The 19684-nt window shown below is 47.3% G+C and overlaps 1 protein-coding gene across 1 annotated transcript; it reads right to left on the bottom strand.

Annotated features, from left to right (window-relative positions):
* Positions 1–514: 514 nt before the first annotated feature.
* Positions 515–2407, bottom strand: ARL4C (ARF like GTPase 4C). The gene has a single exon (XM_075317471.1). It carries the CDS (start codon positions 1846–1848, stop codon positions 1267–1269), a length of 582 nt encoding a protein of 193 aa, XP_075173586.1. The 5' UTR covers positions 1849–2407; the 3' UTR covers positions 515–1266.
* Positions 2408–19684: the final 17277 nt, after the last annotated feature.

Genomic DNA, 19684 nt, shown 5'->3' with positions numbered 1-19684 from the left:
TGATACTGAGGATGGGATTTCTCCTGTTTGTTTTCAGGAATATGTCTGTGTTACATTTGTGTGGATAAATATAGCAATTCATATGTGTTTGTATACAAAAGTACTTATAAATATTGATATTTGTGCAGATGGTAGCACAGTCAAACATGGCTTACAATGCGGACATGGTGAGGATCCTTGCACTGTCGTGCCTGATCTCCATATACATCAGCTATGGATAGCTCATGATTAGAGACGGAAAAATCCTCTTCTTGCTCGAATCTCAAACCTGGCAGATTGATTTTAATCATGGCATTAAAGCAAAAAGATATACAAATATATACCACACTCCCCCTATAAGGGCTAGTGTAGGTATAGACATCTTGTATTGAATACCGAATATATAACAATCTATGCAGACACAGACAAGTGCATTATTTCCAATTACTCCCCATCTCCATCGATATTCAGGGATCACCCACAATAAATGCGAAGACAAGACAAAGACCAACAAAACAGACAAACAAGGGAGTAATTAAAATTCAACAATCATTTTTAGTAAGGAGTGCAAATAATATGGAGGCTAGAAAAGACGAGAACGACAGGCAATTCTAGGAATCTCACATATTAATCTCATGCAGTAGAAATGGGCACCAGATGACACCAGCTGTGGATCCCACCCCTAAACCTGAACCCCCTATTCATTGAGACTGAAATACAGAAATGAAGCACAAAATTAATGTTACATTTGTAACCTGTGGCTATGATGAAGAGAAACAGTGCAGTGTGTAGAAAGGAAGGGGAAAGAATGAACACCAGGCACAGCTGTCAGACCAGACAGGAAAGACACCAACCCCCTGAAGACCCACCATCACCCCACAGGGGGCAGGGATACCAGGACATGTCCACAGATAACAATGTCAACATTTAAAAACTTCAAGTTTCATTATTTTTGGTGGTCGGATAAATTATACAGATTGATCATATGTGGTCCACTGTCAGAGAGGACACTTGTCACCAGGTCTGGGGCTCCATACACCATTTTATTATACCTCCCTTTGAGGTTCTGGAGGTTTGGGGTCATGAATTGCTCAGCAATGACATGAAGGGGGGTTGCCTTCAGCAAACAAGGGATTAATGGCAGGGTCCTGCCCTGCATCTGGGGTAAACAGGTTCCCCCTTGTCACACAGTGCAAGGAGTTTGTAGAAATGCCAAGCCAACAGCAGCAGATCATGGCCATAATCATGGTGGGCATCTTTGGTGGGCATCCTGTCAATTGCCCAGTGTTACCGCTGCTTCTTCTTCTGCTTCAGGGTCTTCCTCCTCTTGAGGATCATCTCATAGAGTTTGTCCATGCCTTCTGTCAGCCCCTCTCCAATGATGGCACAGGCCGGCTGGACGTGGTAAGGGGTAGATGGGCTCAGTTCCTGCAGGGCCAGCTGTCTCTCAATCTCAACCACTGCCAGGGACTTGGGCAGATCCTGCTTATTAGCAATGACCAGAAGAGGAGTTCCTTGGTTCTCTGCAAATTTAGTCACTTTGTGCAGCTCAGTCTTTGCCTCCTCCAGGCGATCCGAGTCCACAGAGTCCACCACATAGATGATCCCGTCTGTACATCGGCTGTAAGACTTCCACAGGGGGCGCAGCTTCTCCTGACCCCCCACATCCCAGAAGTGACAGCTGATTCCCTTTGCTGCCCCATTGCTCAGTCGTATCCTTTCAGTGTTGAAGCCGATGGTGGGCACAGTGTTCACAAACTCATTAAACTTCAGCCTGTACAATACGGTGGTCTTCCCGGCTGAGTCCAGGCCGAGCATGACAATGTGCAGGGACTGGAAGGAGGAGATGTTAGAGGAGATGTTCCCCATGTCTGGAGGCTCAGACACAGCAGCAGCACACGGTGATCACCTGCTGTGGTGCCCGCTGACGATCCTCAGCCCATGCATGCCCTGACCGTCAGCAGTGTGGCCAGAGACACTGGGATCCCACCTCTGCAGACGAGTCCCCTGCCTGGCTGGCCCTGACCGTCAGCAGCGTGGCCAGACACTGGGATCCCACCTCTGCAGACGAGTCCCCTGCCTAGCTGGCCCTGACAGTCAGCAGTGTGGCCAGAGACACTGGGATCCCACCTCTGCAGACGAGTCCCCTGCCTAGCTGGCCCTGACAGTCAGCAGTGTGGCCAGAGACACTGGGATCCCACCTCTGCAGACGAGTCCCCTGCCTAGCTGGCCCTGGCAGCCTCACCCAAGGTGCATGTCTGTCTGTCTGCAGCACAGCGCTGGTGCTACCATCTTCACTGGTCATCCAGGGTGAGTGTGGTCTGAGGGATCCCCTGGGTGAGCGGAGGGGATGTCATCCAAATCCAGAAATGCACCCTGCACCTCCTCCGTGTCTGCTCTATCTCTCTCCCTCCTCCAGCCCTTCACATGATAATGAATCTGCATCCCCAGCCATCAATCTCCTCCCTGCTCACACCCCCAAGACAAGGAAGGAGGGGTTGTCTTAAAAGGGCAATTGGAGCAGCAAGAGAAAATCTCTGCATGGGATTGCTGCCTTGATTTTGCAGCTGTACAGACCTGGATAAGATGCAAACGTTAAAAAGCTGTGTGGCCAGGATGAGATTTTGGTGACTTTTTTGATGCTGCGCATTTTCACCGCTAAAAAAACTCGCAGGGTTTTAGGTCATGTGCACACGAGTATTCGATGAGGGTTTTTTTTTAACTTAGACTAGGTCCACATTTCCATTGTTTATGATCAGTCACAATCCGCCGCTCTGATGAGCAACACAATCCATTTGGCGGATTCCATTGTTCCCATAGACTTGTATGAGCGGCGGATTGGATTGTGACTGATGCCCTTGCGTTGCATCCGCCGCCCGACTGATCAGTCGTGGAACTGTCGCGGGCGGAGGGGCTGCGCTCGCTACGCTCTGGTCCGGGGCTGCTGCTGCTCGGTGGCTCAAGCGGTGAGCCGGACCCGGGGACTCGAGCAGCGCTCCTCGACCACGAGTGAAAAGGGGGTGGCTTGTTTGGGGAGATAGTTTGTGACGCCACCCACGGGTCGTGGTGATAATGGACACCACTGCTGCTGGTGACGGGGATGCCGGGAGCGATGGCAGGGAGCAGCTAGGATGTTGGTTCCCCCTCCGTGGGAAGGGGTTGGTGATCCCGGGGCCCGGTGGCGGTACGGGGAGGCAGGAAGGCTGGGGTGCAGGGTTGCAGGGGCAACGCGGCGCGGTGCCGGATGGCACTGTTGTACTCACTCAGGCACAGATTCACAGAGTCTCTGGTAAACCAAACGGCTGGATGGACGGGTCCCGCAGCTGGCTGCAGTGTCTTTGCTCTCCCCGGACAGGTTGATGGTGGCTGTCTTTCCCTGCACCATTGTAGAATGTATTGACTCCGATGGTTTCCCACTGGTAGTCCGCTCCCTGGCGTGTATGTACTGAAGGAGCCCGTTTTGCCCGCAGGCGCTGGCCCTTGGATCTCTAGCCTATGGCGGTGGCTTTTTATCCTCACTGTGTGGACTGTTGCCTTCTGTTGGGTCTTGGTTGTTAGGGAACCCCTGGGGTTCCGGTCACTATCTGATTTGACCGTTGTCGGTGGCTCCTAGCCTGGTAGGGGTCTGATGTCCCTGCCTTTGTGCTTGGTACAGATTTGCTCCCCGGCTCGGTACCGGCGGGCCACCGCCCGTCCCCGGTCCTACAGGTCTGCTGACTTGCACCACCTCCTGCAGACGGCCACCACCGTCTGCCGACCTTGCTGACAGTGCCTGGGCTCCTACCCAGACACCAACAGTTTCTGTCCTCTCACTTTCAACTCCAACTCGAATCTGTTACTTTTCCCGCCTCCAGGCCTGTGAACTCCTCGGTGGGTGGGGCCAACCGCCTGGCTCCGCCCCACCTGGTGTGGACATCAGACCCTGGAGGAGGCAACAAGGATTTTGTTTGACTGTTGTAGACTATCCAGGGGAGGGGTGTGTGTGTGATGTTGTGTTTGTGACTACCTGGCTAGTCCAGGGCGTCACAGAACGACTGTCCGTCGGGCGACAGGAACGCAGCATGTAGCATTTTTTGAGCAGCGGAATCCTTTTGATTTCGCTGCGCATGCTCTCTCTCGGCGGCCGAACGATCAGCTGATCACCCGGCAGCCGCCTTCTGTGAGCGATCAGCTGATCACCCGGCAGCTGGCTTCTGTGAGCAATCAGCTGATCACCTGGCGGCTGGGTAATGAGATTGATCAGCTGATCACCCGACGGCCGGCTGCTGTGAGCGATCAGCTGATCACCCGACGGCCGGCTGCTGTGAGCGATCAGCTGATCACCCGACGGCCGGCTGCTGTGAGCGATCAGCTGATCACCCGACGGCCGGCTGCTGTGAGCGATCAGCTGATCACCCGGCGGCCGGCTGCTGTGTCCGATCAGCTGATCACCCGGCGGCCGGCTGCTGTGTCCGATCAGCTGATCACCCGGCGGCCGGCTGCTGTGAGCGATCAGCTGATCACCCAGCGGCCGGGTAATGAGAGCGATCAACTGATCGTTCACAATAGCCGGCCGCCGGGAGATCATCTGTTCGCTCTCAAAAGCCGGCGGCCGGGTGATCAGCTGATCGTTCTCTCTCTCACGTTTTACAATGGAATCCGCTTTATGATGACAATGAATTCCAATTCTTGTCACCCGTTATACAACGCATCAGTCACAAGCGTCAATTAACACATGTGACTGATGCAAAACAACGGAAATGTGAACCTAGCCTTAGTATTTGGAAACCCAGGGGCGGATACTGAGAGCAAAGAGCCCCTGTGCAAGAATTGACCCTAACCTCCCCTCCCCCGCCTCTTGGGGTCTTGTGTTGGGGCAAAAAAAAAAATAAAAAATCATAATTAGGGTACTTTCACACTTGCGTTTTTTCCCTTCCGTCACAATCCGCCCTTTTGGAAAACAGCGGAATCTGTTAACGTTCCTTCCGCTGGCTGACGCTGCATTGCTTCCGCCGGGCGGAAGGAATGCAGCATGTAACTTTTTTGAGCGGCGGAATCCTCTATTTTTCACTGAGCATGCTCAATTTTTTTTATTTTTTTTATTTATCACAGAAACTTTATTTTGTCTCTCGGTGGCCGAACACTCAGCTGAGCGCCTGGCCGCCGGCATGTGAGAGCGCTCAGCTGAGCGCCCGGCCGCCGGCATGTGAGAGCGCTCAGCTGAGCGCCCGGCCGCCGGCATGTGAGAGCGCTCAGCTGAGCGCCCGGCTGCCGGCATGTGAGAGCGCTCAGCTGAGTGCCCGGCAGCCGGCTTTTGAGAGCGATCAGCTGATCGTTCACAATAGTCTGCTGCCGGTAAAACTGTAAAGAAGAAAAAAAAAAAGCTTTCCGTTGTTTTGTACGATCCGTTGCATCCGTTGTGCCATTATATGCCACGCATCCGTCACCCAACGCAATGCAACGGATGCCGTTCAACGCAACTGTGAAACTAGCCTTACCCATTTTCACCTGGTCTAATGATGTCTCTCTGCTACTGCTCCTTCTATGTTTACAGGCTGCAGAGATGTCTTAGGCTGGAAACACATCTCTGCGAGTAAAATCTGTCCGAGTTGGCTGAAAAAAACTTGGCTTATTTTAGTTCACGTTAGGTCAGAGTGCAATGCAACTGCACTGCGATCTTGAGATTTTTCTCATGATTGCAGTGCGTGTGCAATGCGTGTGATCCTTTTTTTCTCAGCAGCTGTCATCTGCCATTCAGCTCTGCTACATGGCCGCTGACAGCAGCCACAGACAGCCATGTAGCAGAGCTGAATGGCAGATGACAGCAGACACAGACAGCCATGTAGCAGAGCTGAATGGCAGATGACAGCAGACACAGACAGAGCCGCACAATCAGAATGAACTCGGGTGAACGTCACCCGACTTCATTGTCATGCCGCGGCTCTGTCTGTGTCGCGTCCTGATTAGCAGTCACCCGTGAAGGACTCACCGATGACCGCTAATCCCCTGAGTGACTGAATTAAGCAGCGCAATTAGCGCTGCCGTCACTCAGGTTACCCACGGCCAGCTGGATCCTCCCCCCGTGACCGCAACTCACCTGTGACTTCATCGCTGTCACTCGGGCGACTTGCTGTCACTGTTGGAGGATCCAACGGTTACCATGAGTTACATGACTGACATCAGCTTATCGCGCTTCTCACCTCAGTTGCTGCGTGGAGCTGACAGGAGCGGTGGTATCTTCTGCAGCTCCTGTCACCTTCATGTAGCAGAGCTGAGAGTGTCAAGGGACCTCCGTGGATTATGTCAGACAAGGATGGGTTTTTTGCGTACTTAATAAAGTGGTGAACGAGGGTCTTTGTTATTGTTTATTATTTCAAATAAAGGATTTTTTCACTGTGTGTTTATTAACTTTAATTTACAGGTTAATCATTGGGGGTGTCTCATAGACGCCTGCAATGATTAATCTAGGATTTAGTGGCAGCTATGGGCTGCCATTAACTCCTTATTACCCCGATTGCCAACGCACCAGGGCAAATCGGGAAGAGCCGGGTACAGTCCCAGAACTGTCGCATATAATGTATGCGGCAATTCTGGGTGGCTGCTGAGTGACATTGTTAGGCTGGGGGGGCTCCCCATAACGTGGAGCTCCCCATCCTGAGAATACCAGCCTTCAGCCGTATGGCTTTATCTGGATGGTATTAAAATTGGGGGTGACCACACGCCGTTTTTTTTAATTATTTATTTATTTTACTGCTCAGCATAGACCCACCCACCGGCTGCTGTGATTGGTTGCAGTGAGACAGCTGTCACTCAGCGTGGGGGCGAGTCTGACTGCAACCAATCATAGGTGCCGGTGGGCGGGTAAAGCAGGGAATACGAGATTGAATAATGAGCGTCCAGCTTTTTCAAAAGTGGAGAAGCCGCCGGAGCAGTGTGAACGCCGTGCAGCGCCGCGCTGGTGATCGGTGAGTATGAGAGAGGGAGGGAGAGGGATAGACCGACATGGACAGAGAGAGAGGGACAGAGATAGTGACCGACCGACAGACCGACCGACAGAGTGAGAATAGAGAGCGAGAGGGAGAGATCGACTGACAGAGAATAGTGATTGACAGACATTGTGACACATCACTCGTTTCCAGTGTTTTAGGAAACATGCGAGAAATGTATTTAGAAAATCGCATGTCACTAGGATGGTGTGAGTGCCGTCCCGTCACATCCGATTTTTTTACACTCTCCCATAGACTTGCATTGGAGAGACTCGCAGTAGAAACTCGCAAAAAAAATTTTTCTCAGTTCGATTTGGACTGAGAAAAAAATCGCAAATGCGAGCTGAATCATTCACTAACATGTGTCCGATTCCAATGCGAGATTTTCTCGCATTGCTCTACTGCGAGAAACTCGCAAGTGAGAAACAGCCCTTATGTGACCACTTTAGCTAATCACAGCCCTACAGCAACTTGTGCCATTTACCTTGTGATGGCTAAGTTCAGTAATTGGCTCCATAAGTCACCTGTTTTAGTAAAGAGATCATGGCTACAGCCTGCAAACATAGACCAGAGCAGTAGGAAAGAGGAATTGTGGGTGCTAACTCCTGAGAAGGATAAGTAACCCTGAATGTATTGTTTCTCCCTAGCACTAGCCTAAGGGCATTATAAAAATTAAAACAGAAAATATACAGGTGCATCCAGGGCCGGCCTTAGCCTGAATGGCGCCCTGTGCAAAACTGCCCTTTGGTGCCCCCCCCCCCCAACTGATTGTTTACCCAGTTTCCAGAAAACAAATGAGGACCAGGGGCCATTTTTTTTATATCATAAGAAAATTGATTTCTTCAAATGGACAATAAAGTCCTCCAGATTTGTGCTGGAGAATCAGCTTCTCAAATCCACATTAATTCTACCACTCTGAAATCATTCTCCTTGGGGTCTTCTCATCTCGTACATGCTGTATGCCTGGATATTACATTATGGATAGTACATATGGATCCCCCCCAATGGGGCGCACATGTATCTGCAGAAAGAGGCACTGCCGCTCTTCATGGAGAGATAAATTCCTTAAATTCCTATACACTTAGAGCGGCGCAGGTCGTGGTCCCATTGGTGGGATCCTGAGGAAAATATACCAGATTATACCGGACAAGGCACCATGGAGCCGGCGGCCGATGCTGTGTGTACGCCGAACCAAAAAGTCCAAAATACAGATGTCAAAGGTGAATGTAAGAAATTAGAAAAAATCTCTGCTTTATACGTAATAAAGAGTCCTCAGGTTATATGTGTCGCTGCCTCTCAGCTAAAATGACCTGAACAGACTGAGGTGCAGCACCACATATGTGGCGCCCTGGACAAGCCAGGGGCCACAGAGAACAATACCCACACACCCCAGACTCCCGGTCAGGCACACCGAAGTCAGACAAAAACCCTTGTTGCCTTCCTCCAGGGGCTGGTGTCCACACCAGGGGGTGGGCCAGGCGGTTGGCCCCGCCCACCGAGGAGTTCACAATCCTGGAGGCGGGAAAAGCAGACAGTTTAGTTTTGGAGGTGAAAGTGGAAGGGAGGAAAGTAGTAGTGGAGCAACTAACTGACAGCGTCCGGGTGTGTGGCCCAGGCGGTACAGCAAGGTTGGCAGACGGTGGTGACCGTCTGCAGGAGTGGCCTATCGGAGTCTACCGTAAGGACCGTGGACGGGCGGTGGCCCGGTGGTACCGAACCGGTACACAAAGAGAAGTCAGCACCATCTGGCAGGGGCTTACGGACCCCGGCAAGGCTAGCAGTCGCCGTGAATTTGCCAAATCCGTCAGCGAAGGGAACCTCCTTGGTTTCCCAGCAGCCAAGTCCCGACAGAAGGCAACAGTCCAACCGTGAGAGGGAAACACAGCCACCGCCAAGGCTACCGTTCCCAGGGCCAGAGCCTGCGGGCAAAAGGGGCTCCTCCGGCCCATATCCAAGCTGGGGAGCGGGTTACCGGTGGGAACCCATTGGAACCATTTACCGTACATAGATGCAGGGAAAGGCAGTCACCATCAACCTGCCGGGAGAAACAACACCGCAGCCGTCTGTGGGACCCGTCCATCCAGCCATGTGTTTTACCGAGAACTGTGTCCTCATCATTGGCTGACTGAGTACCACCGTGTGGGTGGCGTCACGGACAATAACCCAATCCCCACCATCCAATCAAACCCCCTTTTCACTCACGGGCGAGGAACGCCGCTCAAGTCCCCGGGATCCAGCCCACCGCTCGAGCCACCACAGAGCAGCGGCAGCCGCAGCCGGACCCGAGCAGTGGGAGAGCGCAGCGTCCCCTTCTCCGCCCGCGACACATACACACCATGAGGGAGGGGCACAGTGTATGGAAGAACTATGGCATATATACTGTAATCCCTTTATTAACCAGACTGGGCTCACTCTATTTGGCAATGCTGCAAATAATTTTGTTGGAAAATTGGTAAGATAAATCCATGCCAAATAATGTAATGTTCTGCAGAACTTCATAATGCACCCTCAGCTGCTGCAGAACCTCATCATACGCACCTCAGCTGCTGCAGAACCTCAAAATACACACCTCAGATGCTACAGAACCTCATTATACACATCTCAGCTGCTGCAAAATCTCATAATTCACCTCAGCTGCAGAACCCCATAATAGACACCTCAGCTACTACAGAACCTCATCATACACACCTCAGCTGCTGCAGAACCCCATAATACACACCTCAGCTGCTGCAGGACCTCATCATACACACCTCAGCTGCTCCAGAACCGCGTAATACACCTCAGCTGCTGCAGAACCTCAATACACCTCAGCTGCTGACAATGCATTACATAGGATATGTATGCCATTGATAGGATGGCCTTCATAATGACACTAAGACGAAGTTCACACAGGACATCTTTTGTTGCATTTTTGAGGTCACAAAGATGCCCCTGCATGCATTTCCTTCTCCCAGCAAAGTCTATGGGATTTCGATTTTGCTGTCCACACTGGGCATCTTTTGTTGGCTGCGTTTTTGAAGATGCAGCATGTCAATTCTTTTTGCGTTTTCATTTTTGAACCCTTCCAGTCAACAGATTAGACTTAAAAACTGCATTAGGCAAAACGTGGTAAAAACGCGTCAAAAACACATCCCCTAAACCATTCCATGTGATGTGCAGACGGCAGTGAGGCCATGTAACATATGAGACTCCACTGTTATTTTCTACCAGGTAAGGAATCTGACACCTTATTCCCCTTCACGACCCCCGCGTGGAAGGAATCAGACACCGGCTTCATTATTGCAGTCGTGTATATTTTACTCATTTTATCTCTGCTGAGGACGATGCAACCAGGATGAGGCGCCCAGGAGGCCGGTGCCCAATGGCTTCTCCTTGCTCTGCTGCCCCCTGGACTGACCGGTGTCTCCTCTGTGTCTAACATACTGCACATTGACTGGTCAAACCCCCAAAATGTGTAATATACACTGTTAGGATTTCATTTGCCAATCTGAGTGGTCATGTGATCGCTCACCAGTGATTTGCAGACTGGGGGTCATCTGCTGAATGACATCTCCTCCTGCGTCTCTCATTGTTATAATTTTCAATTTGAGAGAAACAGGAGGAGACGTCATTCTGCAGATGACCACACATTGCAAATCACATATGAGTGATCAGATGACAACTACTCGAATCGGCAAGTGAAATCCTAACACAGAGCATATTACACACCTATAGGATATGGCAGGTCAATTGTAAGGGGTGGACGGACCCCTTACAAGGAGGCGCAGTTTTCCCCCCCTGAAGATACCCCACGCTGGGGTAGATAAAGCTGTTAATATTAATGTTTATGATCAATTGTATTTTTACTGTATAGATGGGTTTCCCCTAGAGGCCGGGTGGGACGGCTGTCCCCATAGAAACAGTGCAGGAGAGAGGAGGAGCCGGCAGCTTGAGGGGGAGGGAGAGAGAGTGCTGTAAGGGAAAAGTGTGAGTTTGAGTTAGTTGATTCCGGGATGGGGGAGAAGGAGTAACGGGGGCAGAGTGTGGGAGCTATGGTGGCAGCTAGCGAAAGGAAAGAAAAGGAAAGTGTCCTAAACGGTGAAACAGAGTTGTGTGGGTCAAATCTGCAGTAGCCGGAGCGGGAGCCCAGGTGAAGGAGACTAGAAGTAGCCGGGCAAGGTCCCCTGAGAAGAGAAGACAGGAGCAGTTTTTCCCCGGCAGGAATTGTGATTGCGTGTTACAAGATCCGTGCATTGAGTCTGTTGTGAAACTCTGTGCAATAAAAATGTCGTTTGGTTCAACTGATCTCCGCCTGCAAAGTCTTCCTGCGTCTGACAGCGTGCTCTGTTCCACCACACTCTGCCCCACAAAACAATCCCCTGTCCCAAAAGTGACAGCTGAGCCGGGGGTTAGCCTGATAGAAAAAGGGGCCACGACTACAACCCCCGAGGCACCCTGGCACCCCGTTACAAGTGGCGTAGTCAGCAGGATACGGATTATCTGCAGGGGGTCCCGATCCAAGAAGATGGAGACCAAGTGGTGCCTAAGGCGTTGGACCAGGCACAAGACGGCGGTAAGATGGCCGCCGTCTTCACGAATACAGCGAGCGCGCGAAGAATTGGCGCCAAGCGAAGAACCCTGAGCTGGCCGGCGAAGAAAAAGAAGTACAGAGTGTGCCGCCCAAAGAGGGGAGGTGCTGGCCCCAAGATGTTGCTGAAGACATGTGAAGATGGCGGCGCTACAGAAAAAAAGAGGTGTCGCCTGTGCTGGGTCGATTTGATGTGCGAGACTGGGGGTAGAGTGTATGCAAGAGCGGGAAAAGAAGGCCCGCCTCCATCTTCCCCAGCATCTCCACCGTCCCCGGCGCCATTACAGGAAGAGCTGCAAGAGACGACAACTCTGCAACTGACTCGGAGTGAGATGGAGACCCAGATAAAACAGCAAGCTGCAGCGGGCGCGCTGGTGGCAACCAGCCTGGGAAGAGGACGCCCGAGGCAGACTGCAGCCGAAGAATCACTTACCATTAAGCTACCGGCTGTGCCAGGAGGTCCGGAGCGGCCCGCAAAAGTAACGTGGGTCACTTCATGGGACGCCGTGACCGGCGAAACATCCACTGAAGTCCGGGCCACCTACAAGACGCAACTACAGCCGGGAAGCGAAACCCTGGAAACACCCCTCCAGAGTTCGGAGGTGATCACGCCAGTCAAGGTGGGACCTCCAGCCCACACAGCCCCGGGAGAGAAACATGCCCCGGAGTTAGAGGAAGACGAGTGGGGATTTCTCTGGGAGCCGGTGAAACCGACGCCCCTGACCCGACGACAGTCCCCGCCGCCTGAAACAGACCCGGTACAAGAAAGGTTACTGGCCGAGACCGTGGCCCGTGAGATGATGGCCGGTCCCCTTAGCGAAGAGTTTGATCGGCAGTGTACCGTTGGCACCGTGGTCAAATTCAATCAGGCCGAAGGCTACGGGTTCATTGAGGACGATGAGTCCGGGGATCATTTTTTCTATAACCGCGTCAATTTGGACATTGAAGCATTACCTCAACGCCTCCATACACTGTACCCGGGGGAGAAAGTAAAGTTCCGGAGAGAAGTAGGATGTCGGGGCCTATTTGCCGTGGGAGTGACCCGGATGCCCACTGCCCAAGAGGCCGCACAGTGGCAACAAAAGATTGAATGGGAAGAGTGTCAGTACCGGAGACGTACACAACAGAGACCGGTGCTGGCTGAGACTTGCCGGCCGAGAAACACGCTGGCGGTGTCGCCAGAAGTCACTACAGGACTGATAGCTGAGCCGGAAAAGGAGACGCCGGCGGTATTGGCGATTCGTCAAAGTATGGTGACGCACCCGGTGGTCGTCGTTGGAAGTCCACAGCCGTCCCGTCCAGCTACCCCGTCACCTCCGCCGGGAGCCGAGGGGCCAAAGCCGGAGCCAGAAGAATCGGAGACACCGGTTAACTATGAACCGTTCCGGAGGCTGCGCCGCTTGCCAGGTCAGTCCCTCTCCGATTATGTGAGGGCCCAGCGGGCCGAATGGCTACGAGCTTACCACCCCGTGTGAATCCCAGTGACCGGAGGTGGGGGACATATCTGTGCTAAGAACCGGTATTGTTGAAGAACCGGTGAAGATTTATAGTTTGTAACCATGTTTAAGTTACCGAGCCCGGAAGGAGCCTGATGCCGGACTGTGCAAGGACTCCCTCTGTGATGTTGACGGAGACTTTTATTATCTGTGCTCCCTGCCTGCAAAGACCGGGAGTGCTGTGAAAGCCTCCGGGCAGAAGACCAGCAAAGACCGGGAGCGCCTTTTGAAGGCCTCCGGGCAAATTGCCTACCAAGACCGGGAGCTCCCTTGGAGGGACTCCGGGCGCAGAACTTGTGCGCTCAGTGGTTGTTTCTTTCTCATGAAGGTTTTAAAGTTTTATTCAAAGTTTGCCTTGCTGCTAAGATTGTGTTTTACAGGTGTGAGCCTTGCCGGGAGGCTAAGGCAAAAAGAGGGGAGGAATGTAAGGGGTGGACGGACCCCTTACAAGGAGGCGCAGTTTTCACCCCCCTGAAGATACCCCACGCTGGGGTAAATAAAGCTGTTAATATTAATGTTTATGATCAATTGTATTTTTACTGTATAGATGGGTTTCCCCTAGAGGCCGGGTGGGACGGCTGTCCCCATAGAAACAGTGCAGGAGAGAGGAGGAGCTGGCAGCTTGAGGGGGAGGGAGAGAGCGTGCTGTAAAGGAAAAGTGTGAGTTTGAGTTAGTTGATTTCGGGACGGGGGAGAAGGAGCAACGGGGGCAGAGTGTGGGAGCTATGGTGGCAGCTAGCGAAAGGAAAGAAAAGGAAAGTGTCCTAAACGGTGAAACAGAGTTGTGTGGGTCAAATCTGCAGTAGCCGGAGCGGGAGCCCAGGTGAAGGAGACTAGAAGTAGCCGGGCAAGGTCCCCTGAGAAGAGAAGACAGGAGCAGTTTTTCCCCGGCAGGAATTGTGATTGCGTGTTACAAGATCCGTGCATTGAGTCTGTTGTGAAACTCTGTGCAATAAAAATGTCGTTTGGTTCAACTGATCTCCGCCTGCAAAGTCTTCCTGCGTCTGACAGCGTGCTCTCTTCCACCACACTCTGCCCCACAAAACAATCCCCTGTCCCAAAAGTGACAGCTGAGCCGGGGGTTAGCCTGATAGAAAAAGGGGCCACGACTACAACCCCTGAGGCACCCCCGGCACCCCGTTACACAATATTCAGAATTACATTACATTACACACTATACGTGACATGTACAGGGCGTATGTAGGGTGTATAATCTAATATATAAAGCTGAGTGTGTGTGTGTGTGTGTGTGTGTGTATGTCCGTTAAAGGAATCCGCACTGTCGCATTTACAATCACAAAATTTTGCACAGACGCCTCATGTGACCCAGGGAACGTCATATACTGTTTTGAGGGGAAAATTTAACCCCGCGCTTTACAGTTATTTGCCAAAAACCTGCTTACATTAAAATCAATAGAGCTGGGAGCTACAGGTCATTAATAGGAGCTGTAATTGGTTGCTATAGGCAACAAATGGCATTCTTAGTATAAGACAGGTAATGTGTCAGATAATATAATGTTGATAGAGACAAACACAGAGACACAGACAGAGACACACACAGAGACCCAGAGAGACTGATATATAGACAGAGACACACAGGAACACCAAGAGAAACATACACACACACACACACACACAGACTGATGCAGAGACACACACATAGACTGACAAAGAGACACACAGACAGAGACACACAGAGATTGAGATAGAGACATAGACACAGACAGAATCACAGAGACTGATATAGAGACAGAGAGAGACACACAGACTGATACAGAGACACACACAGAGACATAGACACAAAGACTGATACAGAGACACACAGAAACACAGACACACAGACACACACAGATACAGACTAATACAGAGACTGATACAGAGGCACACAGAGACAGACACACAAAGACTGATAACTGATACAGAGACACAGAGGCACAGAGAAAGAGACAGAGAGACACACAGAGACAGAGACACAGACAGAGATACACAGAGACCCACAAAGACAGAGACACACAGACAGAGACAAACAGACACGCAGAGACAGAGACACACATACAGAGACACGGATACACACAGAAACACAGACACACACAGAGACACATTCACACACAGATACACAGACAGAGACACAGAGACAGACAGAGGCAGAGACAGGCACATAGACAGAGATACACAGAGACAGACACACAGAGACAGACACACAGAGACTTAGAAAGACAGAGACACGCAGAGACAGAGACACAAAGAGACACAGATATAGACACAGAGACACACATAGATAGAGATACACAGAGACAGAGACACAGATATACACACAAACACAAGCACAGACACACAGAGACAGAAACACACAGAGACAGAGAGAGGGAGCACAGCAGGAGCTGTGCTGTTTCTATTTGTCTTAGTTAAAACTGTTTTTTAATGTTTTTCATGCTTGTCTCTGCTGCCATCTACTGGTCAGACCTTTTGGCTCCTCTGTTTCTTTTGTCCAGCCCATGGGAGTGTCTGATGACCCTCTTGCATCACATCCTGGTATGTTCATTTCCAAACCAGAGTTTGTGAGAACAACATCCCTTATTGGATTGGAGCTACTAGGAGCAAAGTCTTCTGACCACGTAGTAGCTTCAGAGGCAAGCATCACTGGAGAATTACAATGCCAAGTACTTGGATTACTGCACTCTGCATGTCCTAACCTTTGGAGAAAATAAACCACCATTGTTTCATCTCAGCATGTGCATGTTTCACTCTGGAGCTCTCTGGTCCTGTCTGCCCTACCTATAGGAAAAACGAAGGTAAGATTCTCACAACCTCTCACAACTATGCACCTTCCATCGCCTTTAAGTGGGGACAGAACAGTCAGAAGACTGCTTAAGAGGTCAATACCCCGGCTACAGATCCCTAAGAGCCCTGTAACTTCCCATGTAATCTGCCTAGCAACAAGCCTTGTGCACTAGTCTGCCTGCACAGTGCATGCCTGGATGTTAAAAAATATACTCTTAAATATATTTTTCGTCAAATACGTAAAGGCCGCATGAAAGAAAGAACTTCCAAAGATGTAAAAAATAAATGTATTTTATCTATTTAAAAATGGTTGCCAGGGTTCAGTTACAGAAAGGAAAAATAATATACGTTGAAAGCTTACGCAAAGAGTTCATTTAGTCCATAATGATCAATGGGAAGTCTTTACCCATCTTTCTTTGGCTCCTGAATGGCAATGCAGGGGATGTCTTCTCTTAGCGTGTCTTCATCTTTGCAGCCTCGAGTCTTCTCACAGCAGGCAATGTGGGGAGCGAGCAGTAGCCCCCTCCATCGTGCATTATATACCAGCTGTTCAGACCATATAGGGCATTCTAGTGTAACACAGTTGAATATAGTTCCATATTACGTAACCTTCTGGAAACTTCGGAAAGCTTCGGGAAGGATTCAAATATATCCCTCCATGCTCATCACTCAAGTATATTCAATATGGGCATATTTATCCCTTATAAACTTTATTAATAACCTATGCCCTCCAACATGAACAGAACTATGAACGTATATGTCTTACTATGAAATATTTGATAACTTGATGTATTAATTTCAATCATTTTACAATTCCCCCTTGAAGTGGGTGGAGCAACCCCGAAAATTAATTAATACATCATTAAAACAACAAATCTTCTTTCCTTATTTGGCGATAATGGATTAGTATCAATAATAATGATGAATAATAATTAATTTGCATTATTCATGTTGTAAGTTCAATAATATAATATTGTGGATTCCTGTTATGACAGGCTGTGACTGATCAATCATATAAAAATGTATATAACTATACTTCGCTAGACCTAAAAAGAAATGCAAAAACCAAATCCGGTCACCATATGATGTCCTCTGAGCTGATGTCTTCTTATCTCCGATGTAATCCGGCATAAACACAGTCTCTTAGAAATAAATCCTTTGATAAAAATGAATGGTTACCAATTCATACAGTCCCATATTGTTTATCATTGTTAGATCACAGTCCATAAACTTTATTTTTTATTGCAAAGTCCATAGCCAATGTTGATAAACCACAGTTCATGAATGTAGAAGAATAGCAAAAGTCTTTGATGTCTGTGCAGTGTGATTTACACTAGTCACCTTTCATGCTGCCTGTTGTCAAATAACCCAGGAACAGATGTTAAGACGTTCTTGGTCAGCACGACAGGGGTTAACTTTAACACGTCATTGCTCTTCTTAGTAACTTTAGGGAGGTCTTAATGCTCAGACCATGTGTCATTGTCCATCTTGGAACCATAGGAGCACTATGTTTGAGATGCAAGCACGGTAAGTGTATTTTGCATGTTACACAGTCTTATTTGAGACGTTACCTTTTGGACCTTTTTGCAGAATCCCTTTTAACTTTAGGAAAAATATAAAGTCGTTTTATCTTCTATAATCTTGATTGAAGACTTCATTCCCTACCTAAATACCAAATATGGCAATAACTATCACTAATAAATGTCACAGCGTATCATAACTCTAATACTATAATACCATGTCATTATTATTATCGTAAAAGTATTAATATAATTGATACTCAGAATGATAAAATACTGCATAATGGTATAGACAATAGTATTTTCTTGTAATGACCTTTTTTTATCATTGGTGCATTACCCTTCCAAACCCATAGGTGGCAATGTGTTGAATGTGACCAAAATATAATGTAAAATATGAAACAATATAATGTGTACCTATAACATGTATCATATTATAAATATGAAAGGCAACAATGTGGCTTATTAGTTAGATCATTTGTAAATTATAAACCAAAGCAAATAACCTTTTAGAAAAGACTGGATGATACCATCAAAACACAACAATACCCATTATAAATTATTATTGATTAAAAATATAATATATATTATTTGTAAATATAGGAAGGTAAACCTAGATGTACCTTAATCTTCCATCTTTATTACTCTAATTTAATTTATTTGATTTGTCTATTATTTATTAAATAACCTACTATAAGGAAATGTGTAACTATAAGTAATGCTTCATCCTTATTGTGTTAACATACTAATATAAAAATAATGTATTACCAGAAAGTAAACAATTGTATATATGATGAAGGAAGTATCTTTTCTTCCAAAAAAGTGGAACTTTTCCCTTTTAATATCATGAAATATGATATTATAAAAATTAATATGTTTAGATTAAATTAATTCAAATCTGTGTTGTAAATCTTCAAGACCATTTATAAATATCACTTCCATATTTGAAAAGAAAAATGATTTCCAATCTATGTACCAATAAAAAAAGTGACTAACACGAAAGACATAAAAAAAAATCAAAACGTTATAACCTTATTCTAGAATGTAACTATTCAGAATAAACCCTTAATAAAAAATCCTAATATCTCTATACTAAAGAAATATGTCTAAGAATAATATATATATATATATATATATTCGGTATAAATTCCTTCATTTATACTTATGTACTATAACTTATTATCTAAAAGTATACATACATATAATATAATATAATATAATATAACCTCGAAGTTAAAACCAAAATTCCCTTTTTTTTTTTTTTCCTGGATCCAAGTACTCTGACTGAGCATTTGCAGCTGCTCAAACAATCAATCATTCATAGACACATCTATGCACACAAGACTGTAACATATACTTTCACATAAAAACATTGACGGACACAAATCCCTGTATTCCCAATTATTCTATGCGCATTTCAAAGATTATGTTACTAATTTGAAGTACTTCTCGAAAAAAACAAATTCCAATGAATTACAGACTGTACATATGACCATGGAACAAACATTTATTTTTTTTTTAGCTTTAGTACCAAGTCACATGCTTTGGTCACGTGCAAGGAACACCATTCCAAGACAGCAAGCAGTTTTATACCACTCCAAAGCTCAGATTACATTTCTAATAACTCTAAAGAAGATATATATTCATTAAAGAAACATTAAAATAATAGTTCTCTGGCAATTGGTACCTGAGAAAATAATTATTATTATTATTCGTGCTTTCGCGATTAATCTTACCCAATAAAATATATGTTACCTGATTGAGGACAAGAACATATGTATAAATAAAAAAGTTAATACTTCATCAATCTGCTTTACTGATAAATTCTGAGGGAAATAAAAGAATAAAATTATTATCATATTCATGATAAAAATGAAACACTTTGAATCTGTTACTTTCTCTTATTGTTTTATTTTAAATATTATTATTCATATACAGAGATCAAATTATTAATTTATAACATTAACTATCATTTGACTAAATGAAAATATGACCTTGATTTACTATCACTACCTTTAATATATATATATATATATATATATATATATATATGTATATATATATATATATGTATTGATTCACTGTATATGAATACGCACATTTGTCAAACAATAAAATTAATTTACCCAGAAATCCACTTTATTTAACTGAAGACCATACCTAATTTTTTCTTCAAAGATTCGATTTATTAGATTCCCTTTGAACTTATAGGAATCTCGGAACTTATGTAATTCAAGGCTTTCTCTTATATGAGAGAGAATGTCCCTCTCTGGAAGACCCCCCAGCTGTTGCTGGCTATCAAATCCTATCCCAGGGAGAGGATCTCCACAAGACACCTGTTTCTGGTTTTCAAAGCTTTTACTCATCATTTGTCTG

This window comes from Anomaloglossus baeobatrachus, chromosome 7, assembly GCF_048569485.1.
Source record: "Anomaloglossus baeobatrachus isolate aAnoBae1 chromosome 7, aAnoBae1.hap1, whole genome shotgun sequence".
Lineage (NCBI taxonomy): Eukaryota > Metazoa > Chordata > Amphibia > Anura > Aromobatidae > Anomaloglossus > Anomaloglossus baeobatrachus.
Note: the sequence above shows the minus strand (reverse complement) of the source record. Positions and strands in the feature narration are given on the sequence as shown.